At 41.3% G+C, this 13,264-nt stretch overlaps 1 protein-coding gene across 7 annotated transcripts in view; it reads left to right on the forward strand.

The window, feature by feature from the left end:
• Positions 1 to 13,264, forward strand: part of LRRC8D (leucine rich repeat containing 8 family member D) — a 59,236-nt gene that overhangs the window by 17,188 nt on the left and 28,784 nt on the right. For 3 of the 7 annotated variants that reach the window (XM_017805563.1, XM_017805561.1, XM_017805562.1), the window contains exon 2: positions 1,218 to 1,357. Coding sequence is in view for 1 of the 7 variants with exons in the window: in XM_017805560.1 (XP_017661049.1) it covers positions 7,279 to 7,297 (19 nt within the window). In the remaining 6 variants the exon portion in view is untranslated. Of the gene's footprint in view, positions 1 to 1,217; positions 1,358 to 7,275; positions 7,298 to 10,469; positions 10,593 to 13,264 lie in introns of those variants that run through there. The other 4 variants (XM_017805560.1, XM_017805564.1, XM_017805566.1 and 1 more) reach the window with 4 other exon arrangements.

Here is a 13,264-nt window from a genome sequence, read left to right on the forward strand (position 1 = left end):
GTGGAGGAGGTTGGTGTTCGTTATTTGCTGCAGTGATTAGGGAGCAGCTCGGGTGGGTGAGTGCACTGCACTTGGTGCTGGGCGCAGACCCACGCTCTGCTGAGGCTGCTGCTGGGCTGGGGGCTGAAGCAGGGGATGCAGCTGGTCGTCCCTGCCTTTGAGCCTTGGCTGTGGAGCATCCTCCACACTGGGGGCTGCCTCCGTACCTGTACTGTGTACCTGGGGCTTGCTAGCCTTGCAGTGAGCACCTGCTGTGCTTGTGTTTGCACCCTGGCACAGCGTGCTGTGATTGGCGGTGCTCGGAAGGCCTTGGGGTGCAGCCAGGGCAGGAGAGACACAAGAAGGGCAGCAAGGCAGCCGGCTGTGCACCGAGAGTCCTGTAGCATCCTGCCTGTTGCTAGGGGACTTGTTTTGGATATGGAGCAGATTTGGTTTACATAGCAGCTTTCCCTGTGTTTGTTGATTGGAGGCAATTACTGTAAAATACTTGATTTATAACAAGGTGTACTTAATAAGCAACAAACTAAAATAAATATTCATGAATTACCTGCTGGAGGCTGGCTGTTTGTTTTGCTGAGTTGTCGCTTTCCATCTGTGGGCTCTGCAGAGCTCTGGAGCCTCTGGATGTCTGGAGGTGGAGGCAGCCGTGCTGGGTCTTGGCTGGTGGAAGTTTTGGGCTGAAGAGGGAGGGGCAGAATTCCATTCCTTTTCTGTTTTGTTCGTCCTGGAGGATAGAGGTGTTTTCCTGAGGTTTTTCCAAGCAGCTCATTGACTCAAGATGGTCTGCTTGCCTGACATGCTGCTGTAATGCAGCACTTCAAGTGTGATCGAAGTGGTTGTGTGTAGCACATACAGGGTGCAGCTACCACATTGTTGGGTTCGGGTCTGGCTTTTGTGGTGATATAGGAAAGTGATGATGTAGAAATAGCAGTGTTTTTGGTTAAGTTAGGATAAGCCGATATGTTTAAGAAAATATGTGGGAAATGACAAATTGCTGGTTTGGGATCTATGCTCTTCAAGAACAGGACAACTCATTTAAAGTAGTTCTGAAATTATTAAAATAAGGATGTGTTAAGTCTTCCCCAGAGATGAAGTGCTGTCAGCAGAAGTATGACTAACATTCGCTTCTGTGTTGCAGAGTGGCATTCTTCTGACACCCTGCTACCATAAACACTTTATTTGGCCAGTTTTACTAACAGCAGTTTGTTTTTATACAGGAAGAGTCTCTGGCGCTTGTCAAAATGAGAGAGTGACCTTCAGAGCCTGGCTTAGTATTCCTGTCACTGGAGCCTTCAGGAGCCAGCACTCAGCCCAGCTGAAGCCAGAGGAGGAAGGTAGAGAAGCACAGCCTGATCAGGTACTGAGCTAGTAATGGCAAAAGTTGTCTGATGCCAAGCCGAAGTTATGGATGATCATTAGTTATAAAAATAGTTCCTTAAAGGTCTTGCTAACATGTGATGCAATAGTGGCCCAGTAAGGACAACCATATCATCTGTGGGCCTAGCATGGGTGCATATTATACGTCCGAGTTCTGTAACAGATCTGAGGTAAACATAAAGAAATGTTTTCTGGCGTATTTGATTTACACATCTAATGTGCAGTACACCTCAGTACGTGTTTGCAAACACCTGTTTTTAGGCTTCATGTGAGTTGGAATGAATGGACTAGGAATGCTCTTAAAAAATGTTTGAATGTTGAAGAGCAATTGAGGGGGAAGAGTTTTTTTCCTCAGCTTTATTCTTTCTTCTAGTAGGGAGACTTAAGCGCCAGCTTTTGAGGAGCACAATGTTATGTGGGAACCATGGAGCACAGAGAGATATCAGCTCTGATGGGTTTTAGACAAAACTGACTCTCAGCTTGCTAACAGTGTTTTTATTTGTTGAGATTTCCATAACTGTCCATGGAAATTGGTATTTATTCTTGCATTCATATCTTTCATATTGTCATACTTAAGAAGATTTAGTTTGGCTCATCTTGTATGAAGACAGAGAAGTTAAAGGTTTTGATTTATTGTATTTGGTTTGTTTTTGTGTTTTTTTCTTATGTAACTTTATCTTCCAGTTTATATGGAACTTCTGCTCTGAGGACCATGTTCTGAAGATATTTTGCATATTTTTATGTACCCTTAGAAATCCCTTAAGAATTGGGCTACTGCTTATGTGGACTTGGGTTGGCAGTGGCATGCAATTCACTTTTAGAGGGAAGAATTCTTTGAAGAGTTCGTATTTCTTTACCTTGAGTGATACTTTCTCTCCAGAAATACCAGCATCTGTGCTTAGACTGTCTGAATTTATTAGTCACATTTTTGTTATTTTTTTATTTACTGGCCCAAGTGGAAGCAGTGAGGATTTGTTTAAATAATCTGTTAAGAAAATTATTACTAATGTTCTAGCGGTAATTTCCATCTCTATCTGACTGTATCTTTCTTTGTGTGGTTAAAAAAAGGGAGTCTTTTTCTAGCAGGCATTGGGAATACTTCACTTTTTTTTTTTTTTGTCTTGGGAAATAAGAACCAGCATTTATTTGATTCAACAACCAGCTTCCTGCTTCCCAAGGAAGAGATAGTGGCTCATTTGCCTGCAAACATCCCTCCTGTGGAGAGTCTTTGTTGGGGAGTTAGAGGAAAGCTAGCAGCTACTAGTGAAATAGCTGCATAGCAGGATGAAGAGGGATTATTGAAGCATTACTAGGAAATTCATGGCTGTGTGCAAGACCTTATGTACTCTACAGACAAGCTGACCTAAATTCTGCAGCCAGGCCTTACTGGTTTCTGTGTTGATGTGATGTGGCAGGCTGGATAACCTGCAGCAGATCTGGGGTTTAAAAAAACAAAGGGAGGGAGTACAAAAAAGACTTATATTTGAGTGGAAACACAGACAAGCACATCTTTAGAAGTGTACTGAATCTGTCTTAAATTTTCTTGTTGTTTTCTAACCCCTACTTCTCTATTCTTAGTATTGAGTACTTCTCATGTAGTCAGGATGAGTCTGTATTATAAGGATGCTCATTAGGAAGAGTGGAAAAGTTGTTTACTGGATGGAGAATACATGGATGATTTTGCTTATAAGAGGCTTTTACAGATGGTTTGGAGTTGAGGTAGGTTTTAGCAAAGAAATGGTGCTAAGCATCTTATCGGTAGTGAAATAGTTAACACAACTGACACTTTATCTCTTGGGGGGAATAGCATTAGTATCTACTTGACATAAATGGAATGGCTTACACTTATGTTTTCAGGCAACATTTGTTTCTCACGATTATACATTACACAAAACATGAGACAAAAATCCAAATAGAAAACAAAATGTCACCTCTATCAAAGTAAAGTTGGTCAATGTGACCTGCTGCAGTGTTTTCTTGCTGTTACTTCTTGTAGAAGTGTTGTGACTTTGCAGTTTAGTTTCTGCTGGCACTAACGTGGTGTGATGGCAGTTACTGCTCCCTCCCTTCTTCTGCAGATGTAAGCTTGATTGATGCAATGCTCTCCTTTGCTTTCACACTTCCCACCTGCATGCTTTCATTACCTGATCTCACCACTTCCTCCAGAGGTGCCTCAATGGGTACAAGAGGAATTTTTTAGCTGGTGCTGCTTAAACCAGGTCCTGTGAAAGAACATTACACAGGCAGAAAAATTTTGCAGCCACTAGAAGGGCTTCTGCAGTAGGGTTTTTGCTGGCGTAGTTGGGAAGCACGAAAAAAATATTGGCTGATACAGTTAAATGAACAAAATGTTAAAGTGTGGCTAGGGGCTTTCCTGTGCTAGTGTTCTGATCTGGTTACTGTGATGGAGTGTGTGTGTGTATATTTGTGTCTGAAAACCTCTTTTTGTGGGAGCATAAGCTTTAAGCTCTTTTGAATTTTTTTAGAGGAATTTCTGCAGCTGCAGCATCCTCAAGTGCCAGGGGAAACAGTGATATCCTAAAACATTGCTGACTTATTTTAGATCATGTTTCACTTGATGTGCTTTTGATTTGTTTTAAGAACAACTTGTCTGTATAAGCTATTTGTTTACTATATGCACATAATAAGCAGCAGTGCCGACCCTTCTTCTGGAAGCAGGAATGAAGGGACCCAAGGAAGGGTGGATTTGCTTAGTTATTTTGTGTCCTGCCTTAATGGCATTCTGGCATGTAATTCCTCCGTGCAATATAAGAGGTAGGCAAATCTGATGGATTTAATTGCTGTATATCAGCTCTCCATGAGTTAATTTCAGAAATATATTGTTACCAAACTCAATATTAGGAGGTAACCTGTCAGCTTGCTCTGATCTGTTCATGGAGTGAGTGCCAGGTGTGGCTTGTGCTGATGGTCCTTTGTATTTTGTGTGTTTAAGCTGTGTGAGCTTGTGGCACAGGGTGAGACCTGGTGTAGCTCACTTATGAAAATCAATTTTTGACAGTGGCTACCAAAGGGCAGACAAAAGGTGGATATCCTGAAGAGCCGTGTGTTTTAAAGTGTCCCCCAGCTCCTGGGCTGGGGTGTGAAGGTTCCAGATGTGTTCAAAGGGTAGACTTTCCTGGGTGTTTACGTACAGATAACTTCTAATCCAATACTGAGGCATGCTTCTGCCATGTTTAGGGGCTCCCTGCAGCTCTGCCTGCTCACGTATCGACTTGTGCTGATGCTGCTGTCGGCCGTGATTGGCAAAGGGCTCGCAAGGGCTGAGGGAGGGAGGGCAGGGCTGCCCCTCACAGGCTCCATCCATCTCCCCAACCAACACAATGTCTGCTGTGTGCCATAAGGGAGCCAGAAGACTCTCCAGGGACTGTGACCAGCAGAGGAAGCACCAAGTGCTGTCCCTGTTGCCCCACTTCCAGGAGCAGGTATGGTGAGGGGAGTGGAGGGCAAGGGCTGTTTCCCCTCTGTGTGTCTTCAAAATCAGAAGCAGAAATTAGAAGTTTATTAACTGACAAATAAATTAAATTGATTTGAATTTCCTCCAAAATGATAAACTGCTTTTTGCTTGCAACAGTGTATTGCCAAGGCCACCTCAAGGCAAAAGCAACATTTTCCTTAGGTGTAGATATAGATGTCATTTTGACTGCTTCTTTGCAATGAAAAGAACTTTTGTGTATCTTGCTCCAGTGTTACAATTTTCATGTCAGGTTATCTTTTCTTTCTTCCTGTCCTCCCAGTAGAATTTTCAATGTTATCCTTAGTTGCAGAAACTGGAAAATAGCCCTACTTTGATGTCCTTTTCAGTGTTTTTGCTCTCATATTTCTTTGCCTAGACAGGAGAGTTGTCCGTTACTGATAGCAAAAGACAGTCCCCCCAGCCATGTGTCAGTGAGCTGAGCTGCTTCCAGCCGGCTTGTCCTTCTGCGAGCCTGAACCCCGCCTGGCCGCGGGCGGCGGCACCAGCGCGGGGGAGGAAGGAGATGGCACTCACGGGTGTTTGTCGGCGAACTTGCTATTGCAGAGAAAAATCTGAGCAGGGTCAAAATGCAACAGTGCTCTCTTTAAACCTTCAGTGGAGTAATGCCTTGTTGCCTGTTTTCATGTGTATAGACCTGTTTCCTACTGGATGTGTATCAAGTTCGGTAGGCAGCAGTAATCTTAGCCGTGTGTTTTGACACAATATGATGTTGTTTTGAAATATCTGCCTGCTCTCAGTTATTGTCTGGAATCTGAGGAGGTGTCTTTTGGATAGATGGGAAGAGATTCATCACATTGCTCCCTCAAGCTTCATCCATTGTCTTTGGTAGGTGATATTCTCTTGGATAAGGGAGCACCATCACAGAGTGCATGCTCTCTTGGAGGCTGACTGTGAACACTGGAGCCCTAAATCAGCATGGTGAGGTTCAGCATCAAAGAGTAAGGTCTGTCTGTCCTTCTCTGTACCTAATTTGTTTTCAGAGAGAGGTGAAACACTTCCAGCAACTGAGAAACCACACAAGAGATTGGGCTGGGGAAAAGTTGGCCTTTCCAACACCTAACAAGTTGTCTAGTAATGCTGTATTTGCACTTGATGGTAAAAAGGACATACTGTAAGATATTGGTGACATTATTGCCTGGCACCTCAGACAGTAACGATGGGGGAGAGAGATTTGCAAGGGAAAAAAATGAACAAACTGTTCTTTGTTGCTCAATTATTTTAGTGCTGCTGTGGTTTGGCTGTAGTATTGTGTTACTCTGTCCACAGCTTTTCATGGGCCTCTTTTAGAAAAATTTTAAATTTAAATAAATAATACATTTCTCTAGTTTTATTTATTATTTCACGTCCTAGAATATGCTTGCAGTTATAATAACATTCCACCGCCTCCAGTGATTGGATATATAAAATTCTGGCATTTGTTGCAGCAATGTTGAGCAATGAACTCCAAACTTTGTGCTTATCTGACTGTGCATTTCATGCATTTTGGTCAGTGTATTATTGGAAACATGGAATGGTCTTCTGTGCATAATTAGAATTGTTTTAATCAATAAGGCATAAGTCTCTTTTCCATTCCATTAACTCTTATGTTCTGCAGGAGCCAGGAAAAAAAAAGTGATTTTTTTTCTGCTTATAAACCGATTCTGCTACCTTTTGAAATAAAATGTTTTTTTCAGGCAGACTGCAAAATAATTTTTATGGGCAGTTCAAGTAATTATGTAAGGAATTTAGTGATTGTTAACATTACTGATGTTTGAAACACTGGGGGGGGAATAAAATTCCATGAGAAGAAATTTTGTAAAAAAGGAAAACCCTGTGCAGCCCCTTCCCTCCTATCCCATCATGTTCTGTTTTGAAGTTTTGCGGTAGTTAAGGAGAGCACTGCCCAGGTTTGGGGTTTTTCTGTTTCACTCTTTCCTATGGAGGAAGCATTGTGGTTTGAGGCTTTAGAGGCAAAGCTCAACTGCCATCCCACCCCCCCAGCCAGATTGCTGTTGGCACCAGAGCTGCACTCTGGGGTCCAGCTGTTCAGTTTGCAGTTGGCTGTGGCAGCCCCACATGCTTTGCCTTTCTGGCAGGTTGTATGTTGTGGTGACTTGCTGCCTCCCATGATGCTGGGCTGGGATGCTGGTAGTGCTGCCAAAGGTTAGAAGCAAGCAGGCATTCCTGTGGCATGGATGAGATGGAGAGGGCTGTTGAAATAAGGGTGTTAGATGGGTTTTTCTTTAGATGCAAGAAGGAATGGGCTGTGATAGAACTAGGCAATCAAGACACCACCTTTTGGTTAATGAGTAATGGCTGTTTTTTCCCCAAGTCTCTGTGCTCCCTAGTCCCTGGGCAGCAGCTAATTGGTGGTGACTTGCAGTCAAGTCCACAGCAATGCCAGTTTTTCCCTTTCAGCTGAGGGAATGGGATGGGAAGCTGCAGGTAAGCTCTGCAGGATCTGGATGAATATTTGGGAAGACAGAGGTGGGCGGTGATGAAGCAGGGAGGTATGAGAAGGGAGAGCATGGAGCATAAAGCACAACTTAATCTTATAGGAGTATATTGGCCTACTCCTCTGGATTGTGCTGTCCTGGTATGTGTGTTTAGACTGAAACAGTCTGTGATAACTGGCTGTTAACTTGTTAAAATAATCAGGTTGCCAAGAACTCCATTATCTTGTTAAGCTTCATTTCAGATTTATTGCATATTTTTTCATCTTTAATGGAGCTAATTCAAGGTATGCAAACCCTGCTGTAGTTCCACTCCCTGCAGCTTATGTAAATTTTCTTTGCATTTGGTTTTGCACCCCTGCTCTGTCTCAATCAGGATTCAGTCTGAAGGCAACAACTGGGAAACTTTCACTAGAAGAGTATGTCTAGGATATAGGGGATGGGAAAAGGAGAATTGGAGCTCTCATCCATAAATATTTACCAAATTTTGTTTCAATATCCACTTCTGTCTTTCTTAGAATAGTTGGAGCTATGCCAACCTAAAAAGCCCCAAACCTGCTTTGCTTTGACTTTTAGCTAGATCCTTATGTGTAATACTCTAATGAGGGGCAGAGCTACATCTGTTTTCCTTTTCTGTTGGATAGCACTTACATACATTGGTGGTGGAACTTGGGTGATTTTTTTTTTTTTTGCAGTGTCATTGAGTTTCTTTTGCTTGTGTGGGTTGTTCAGATAGCTGTGGGAAGATGAATGCTTGAAATAGAAAAATATGATGAGGCAAGGGCTGTCAAGTATTATGCATCAGTTCTGTACTTTGCATGCTGAGACCCTGACCTACTTGAGGCCTCTAGGTACTTCTGCAGTGTAAGTGTTTAGCAATGATAAACTGCAATGTCTGGCAGAGGGATTCAGTGTGCAAGAAGGACACTTGAAAAAACAACCTTTAATCCTTTCCCTGAAATGAGCTGGTTTCAAGGTTTCTGTTCTTTCAGAGGAGTTGGACAGGGTGCTTCCATTCAGAGTATGCTGGTATGATATTCAATGGTCAGCACCTTAATACTTGTCAACAAAGTAATACTGATAGAGCTGAGTTACTGGACTTTTTTTTTCTGTGCATGTGTGCTGCATTAATTCTTTGACTGTATATTTTTTTTTCCTCCCAGAAGTAATCAATATACCATGAAAAGCCCCAGTCACCAATAACATCTGTAAACAGCAAAAAAGGGCAGACAACCAGAAAGCCCCCAGATAGTCCCTAAACAATAACAACGAAATGAGCTATAATGTGGTCGAGGAGAGAGCTGCTTGTAGCCAAGGGCACTTGCTAAGAGAAATGGGTTATGAAAGCCCACAATTTATCTTTGATTTTTGAGTGAAAGCAAATATAGTTGTGTTCTCCAAATAAATGCTTGGTGTAGTCATAGTACTTATTGTTCCATATGATATTAAATGGCTTATTAATAGTAATAGCTTCACAGCTTGTCACAAAGCCTTGAATTTTATTCTTGGCTTTCTAGATAGTCTGATTACAGATGATGGAACTTGACAGGCTAAAGGGTCATGGCATTTTAGAAAAAGTTTCTGTAAGAAAATATCTCAAGGACCTTATAGAATTGGAGGTGTCCCCAAGATAAGCTGATACGGATTGATCTGAGGCCAGGGAAATGAGTGTTTCGTGCTTATTAAATGCACCAAGCATGAATAGGTGTGTGTAGGGTTAAAAGGCTGTGTGGATTAGCACTGGTTGAAAATGTTTTCTGAAGTTCCAGTGGGTTAAGTGGTGTTACTGATGTTTCTTGACATCTTTTCTGCAATGTCATCTACCATATTAACAGCATATTTAGGGGATGGGCTCGTTTTCATTCAGTGCAACTGGAGGGCACGTAAGGAGTGTGCCTCTTGTTTTCAAAGCAGTCATAGGCCAGTCCTCAGGAGCTGACTCACTGCTATTTTGTAAGCAGGGTTTGCCTTCCTTTCATGTGGTTCTGCATTTTTCCATTTCATAGTCCATGGTAATTTAGATCTTAAGTGTGCTGGTGTCTAAAAGCCTGCTTCCTAGAGTAGTACCTTATCCCCATGTATGTGGGGTGTACTTGGCCTAATTTAATACTAACAAAAATAATTTTTGGTCGTTTCATTTATTTCCAGTTGGGTCTTCATCAAATTATGTTACAAAGGCACTTTTCCTGCAGCTAACATGTTAATTAATAAACGTGTGTTAATGATTTTGGGGTTATTGTATTTACTCTTAGTTATTGTTACACTATCTCACTTGTATGGGCTCATTTTCAAATTTTCCTGCACAATATTTAAGACTTCCCTGAGTTTCAGATTGTCTTGTTCTACTTGCATTTTAACTGAGCTTTGCTATTGGGATGTCATGGTAGGGTAAGACTGGTAAAAATGGGCCACCGGAAAGAATCAAAGGGAAGACCATGGCTCCGTACAATTTGAGCATTAGAATTTCTAGTGTGTAGCACACCTTGTGGATAACATTGGATTCTGTTATTGACTTCTAAAATCTCTAAAATTCTTTCTCATACCTTAGTAACACTTTATTCATGGCAGATCAGGTATTTTCCTGTGATTGATAGTAATTTTCTATTACTTCCTTTTACTTGGCTCAATGAAATTTTTTAAATTTTTTTTTTTATACTGGCATCTTATGAGGAAGTAAGGTGCCAGAAATCTTCAGTGCTGTCAGTGTTTTTATTTTTTAACAAAAAACTTTTCTGAAAATAATGGTGCACCAATGTGTCCAAAAGGTCTGTGATTTTTTTTTTTTTTTAATAGCTTTGCTAGGTAAAAGCTGGAAGATCAGATTGTTTTAATTGATGTTTTTGCAAAACTTGTGTGGCTGGAAAACTGACAATAGTCATGTGAATTTCATGTTACTTCTGCATGATTAAAATCAACAGCAACACTGTGGACTGCCACTAGAAATACTTCCAGAAAAACCATACAAGAGAGACCAGGGGAGATGACCCAGCAGAGGCTTCTTTTTTCTCCTCCTCCTATTCCATGGTAGCTCCAAGGCTGAACATGTGAAGGGGAAAAATGTTCCATTCTTATGGAAAAAGGGTGGAGTGATACCAGTTTTTCTGATAGTAGCCAGGAGGCTGTGTAGAGGAGAGAAACAGTAGGAAGCTTTTTGTTTCCTGGGTGGAGTTTCACATTTGACACTGGTAAGTGGGAGCATGATACGAAGGCAGCACCTTCCCTGTGAGCTGCTGGACTTCAGCCTGGGTGTTCCTGCAGGAAACTCCATCCTCTCCTATCTCTGTCTGGTACGTTTTCTGAGTCTTGATGTCGTCTTGTTACTGCTGGCAAAAAGTTACATGTGGGAGGTATGCAAATGTGTTGCAATGTTCTGATATAATTTTAGCACAGGAAAAGAGCAAGCTCTGTACATAGGTATCACCCACTGAGCTCAGTCTTGCAGCTTAGTTTATTTAGTAGAGCTTTTAAACTTTGAAAAGAGGTTTTCATGGATGTGGGGTGTAGGATCAAGTTCATAATTTTGTAAGCTTAAAAGATAACTCCTATCAAGCCATGATTCTATAAAACTAAATTCTTTTGCCGACGGTAGGAACTATCTGAATGAGCGTAAAAGAATTGTATTGTTTAATGGCATGATTATTGAGAATTTCTGATGATGTAAATTCTCTTATTGCTTGCAGCATATACTGTCACTGGAAGAATACTGGCTTTGAAATGAATAACTGAGAGGGACTTTAACTTCTCTTGTTCCTCTCAATGTAAAATTCTACATACTGTTTTGCCTTTTCTCTCTTCTTTTTTGTGCGTGTGTGTGATCTTTCTTTCCAGGTTTAATGGAAATTTGATCTTTTTGTGGGAGAGAGGAATGAATCTACTAAAATCCTTTTTCATATGCAGGGTTAAGTATTGCACTCAGGAGGGTAATGTTCCGGTGGAATTTCAGTCTTTCCATAACAATTTAGACTTTGGTAAAGCAAGTGGATGAGTCATTGCAGGGATTTGATGGCTGAAAAGATTGATTAATAATTAATTGAAAAACAAGATGCCCTCTCCTCTGTCCTAGCTTTCAGCCATTCAAAAGATCATCAGATTCCCACATGTAGTTTAACATTTGAGTACTATGGACATGTTTGTTTTGATGTCTTTCCCTGAACTGCAAATGTTGTTTTTTCTTTGCTTTTGCTTACAGATTGTTTATAGAGATATAAATGTCAAATTAGGTTCGAGTGTTTTGATGAGGTTACAGCACTTTGAAGGAGCCAAATGTTCCCATTATTTTGATGTCTTAGGGTTATACTTGCTTCATAACCTTTTTGAGGTGCACTGGTATACTAGCTGCTTCATGGGTAATGCCATTCCTCATTTTCAGTGTTTCAGTGCTCTTGCATAAAGGTTTGTTTGCTTTTCTTCAATAGGCGTTTGTCAGTCAAGGACTTGTATTTCTGCATGTTTGCCTTTGAGCTGGGTGTCGAATGGGAAGCCCTAGGTCCACGGTGCTTTTCTGCCTTTATGCTGGGATAGTGGTAAAAGTGAAGAATGCTGCAGACTGCAGTGTGACCCTGAAGGGATGACTCCAAATGGGCCCTTTGAATCCAGTTAAATTAGCATAAATATTCTCTGTTTGAGGGGTGTTTCAACAGCAGTAGGTCAGAGATGCAGGGTCAATCAAAACCAATTCATGAAAGGCACAGAAGCTTCAGCAGCCTTTTGAAATCCTTTAAGGTGTAAATTGATACTGGCCGAGTGCTCCTGACTGGGGCAGATCTTTGAGACAAGGTAGATCTTGCCATTCTGATCCTAGAAGAGGTAATAAACTGAGTTTGTCTTTTTTGTTAATTAAAAACAGCTATGTGCAGTCCTGGGCATTTTTGGTACTGAATCTCGACTGTTTAGTGCACGATGAACATGCATCAAGGCATTTGTTAGCTGACAGTGTACAAAAAGCCACTCTCCAACTTTACTTTCTTTTTTATTTATTTATAAGCCTGAAAGGTGAATGAAAACATGTAATAATTTTAACTCGAGCTGTCACTATCATTCATAATTTAAACCTGAAACGCTTCACATTTTCAGTGCAATGGTCATGCCCTTAATCATTAAATCGTGAACTATGGCTCGGCTATAGCCTCTGATCAGGCTTCTCTAGAAGGGAGAAGGCTGCCAGATATTTGGCACTGAGAAGTAGCTACAACCTTCTGGTGTTAGTTTGTGACGTTGCATTTTGTAAGATATGCAGGGTGCTGCAGCTGCTGAGCCTTGCACTCTTCAAGGCTTGAGTCTGGAGATCTGTCCAGATTTTCCACCTTGCGGATAGCGATACACTTTGGCCTCCTTTAATTGTGAACCTTAATTTACTGTAGTCAAAAGTTAAGATTTAGTTGCACTGCTTTATGAATTCTGTATAACATTTACTGTGTAGTGCAAGAGTTGCTGTGAGTAGGGTTTTTAGGCTTTGAAAGGATAGCATTAAACTTCAGTTAGTTTTGTAAAACGAGATTGTTTGACCTTTGTAATAAACCCACAATTTACCTGGGCACAAAATATGGAAGGAGAAGGCCTTTTTTTTAATTTAATTTGTGTCAAAAGGACTGAAAATGGAAAATATGGAGATGATGAGATTTTGGCTGCAGGGAAGGGTATGCAATTTTATTTATAAAACTAGACCTCCTTGAGTGCTTGTTTTACTCCAGTAAAACCTCCTTTGGTAAATGTGCAGGAGTGAGTGGGTGTTCACCTGCTGGGTTGTAGAGAGAGGAGGACAGGAAAGCAGTTTGCTCTTGAAGGGTGCTGGGAAGAAGTGGATGATATCACAGCTTGAAGTAGACAAACTTACTCTGGTGTCAGTATGGGCAGTGAAATTTGACAAGAAGTGGGAGGGGAGAAGGATATGTGAGAAGGGTGATACTTTATGTTGTGGAAGGAGGAAGCAGGGTCTGGAATTCATAGTTTAACATTTTTG

The sequence above is a fragment of the Lepidothrix coronata genome, unplaced genomic scaffold, assembly GCF_001604755.1.
Source record: "Lepidothrix coronata isolate B3197 unplaced genomic scaffold, Lepidothrix_coronata-1.0 Scaffold12, whole genome shotgun sequence".
Taxonomy (NCBI): domain Eukaryota; kingdom Metazoa; phylum Chordata; class Aves; order Passeriformes; family Pipridae; genus Lepidothrix; species Lepidothrix coronata.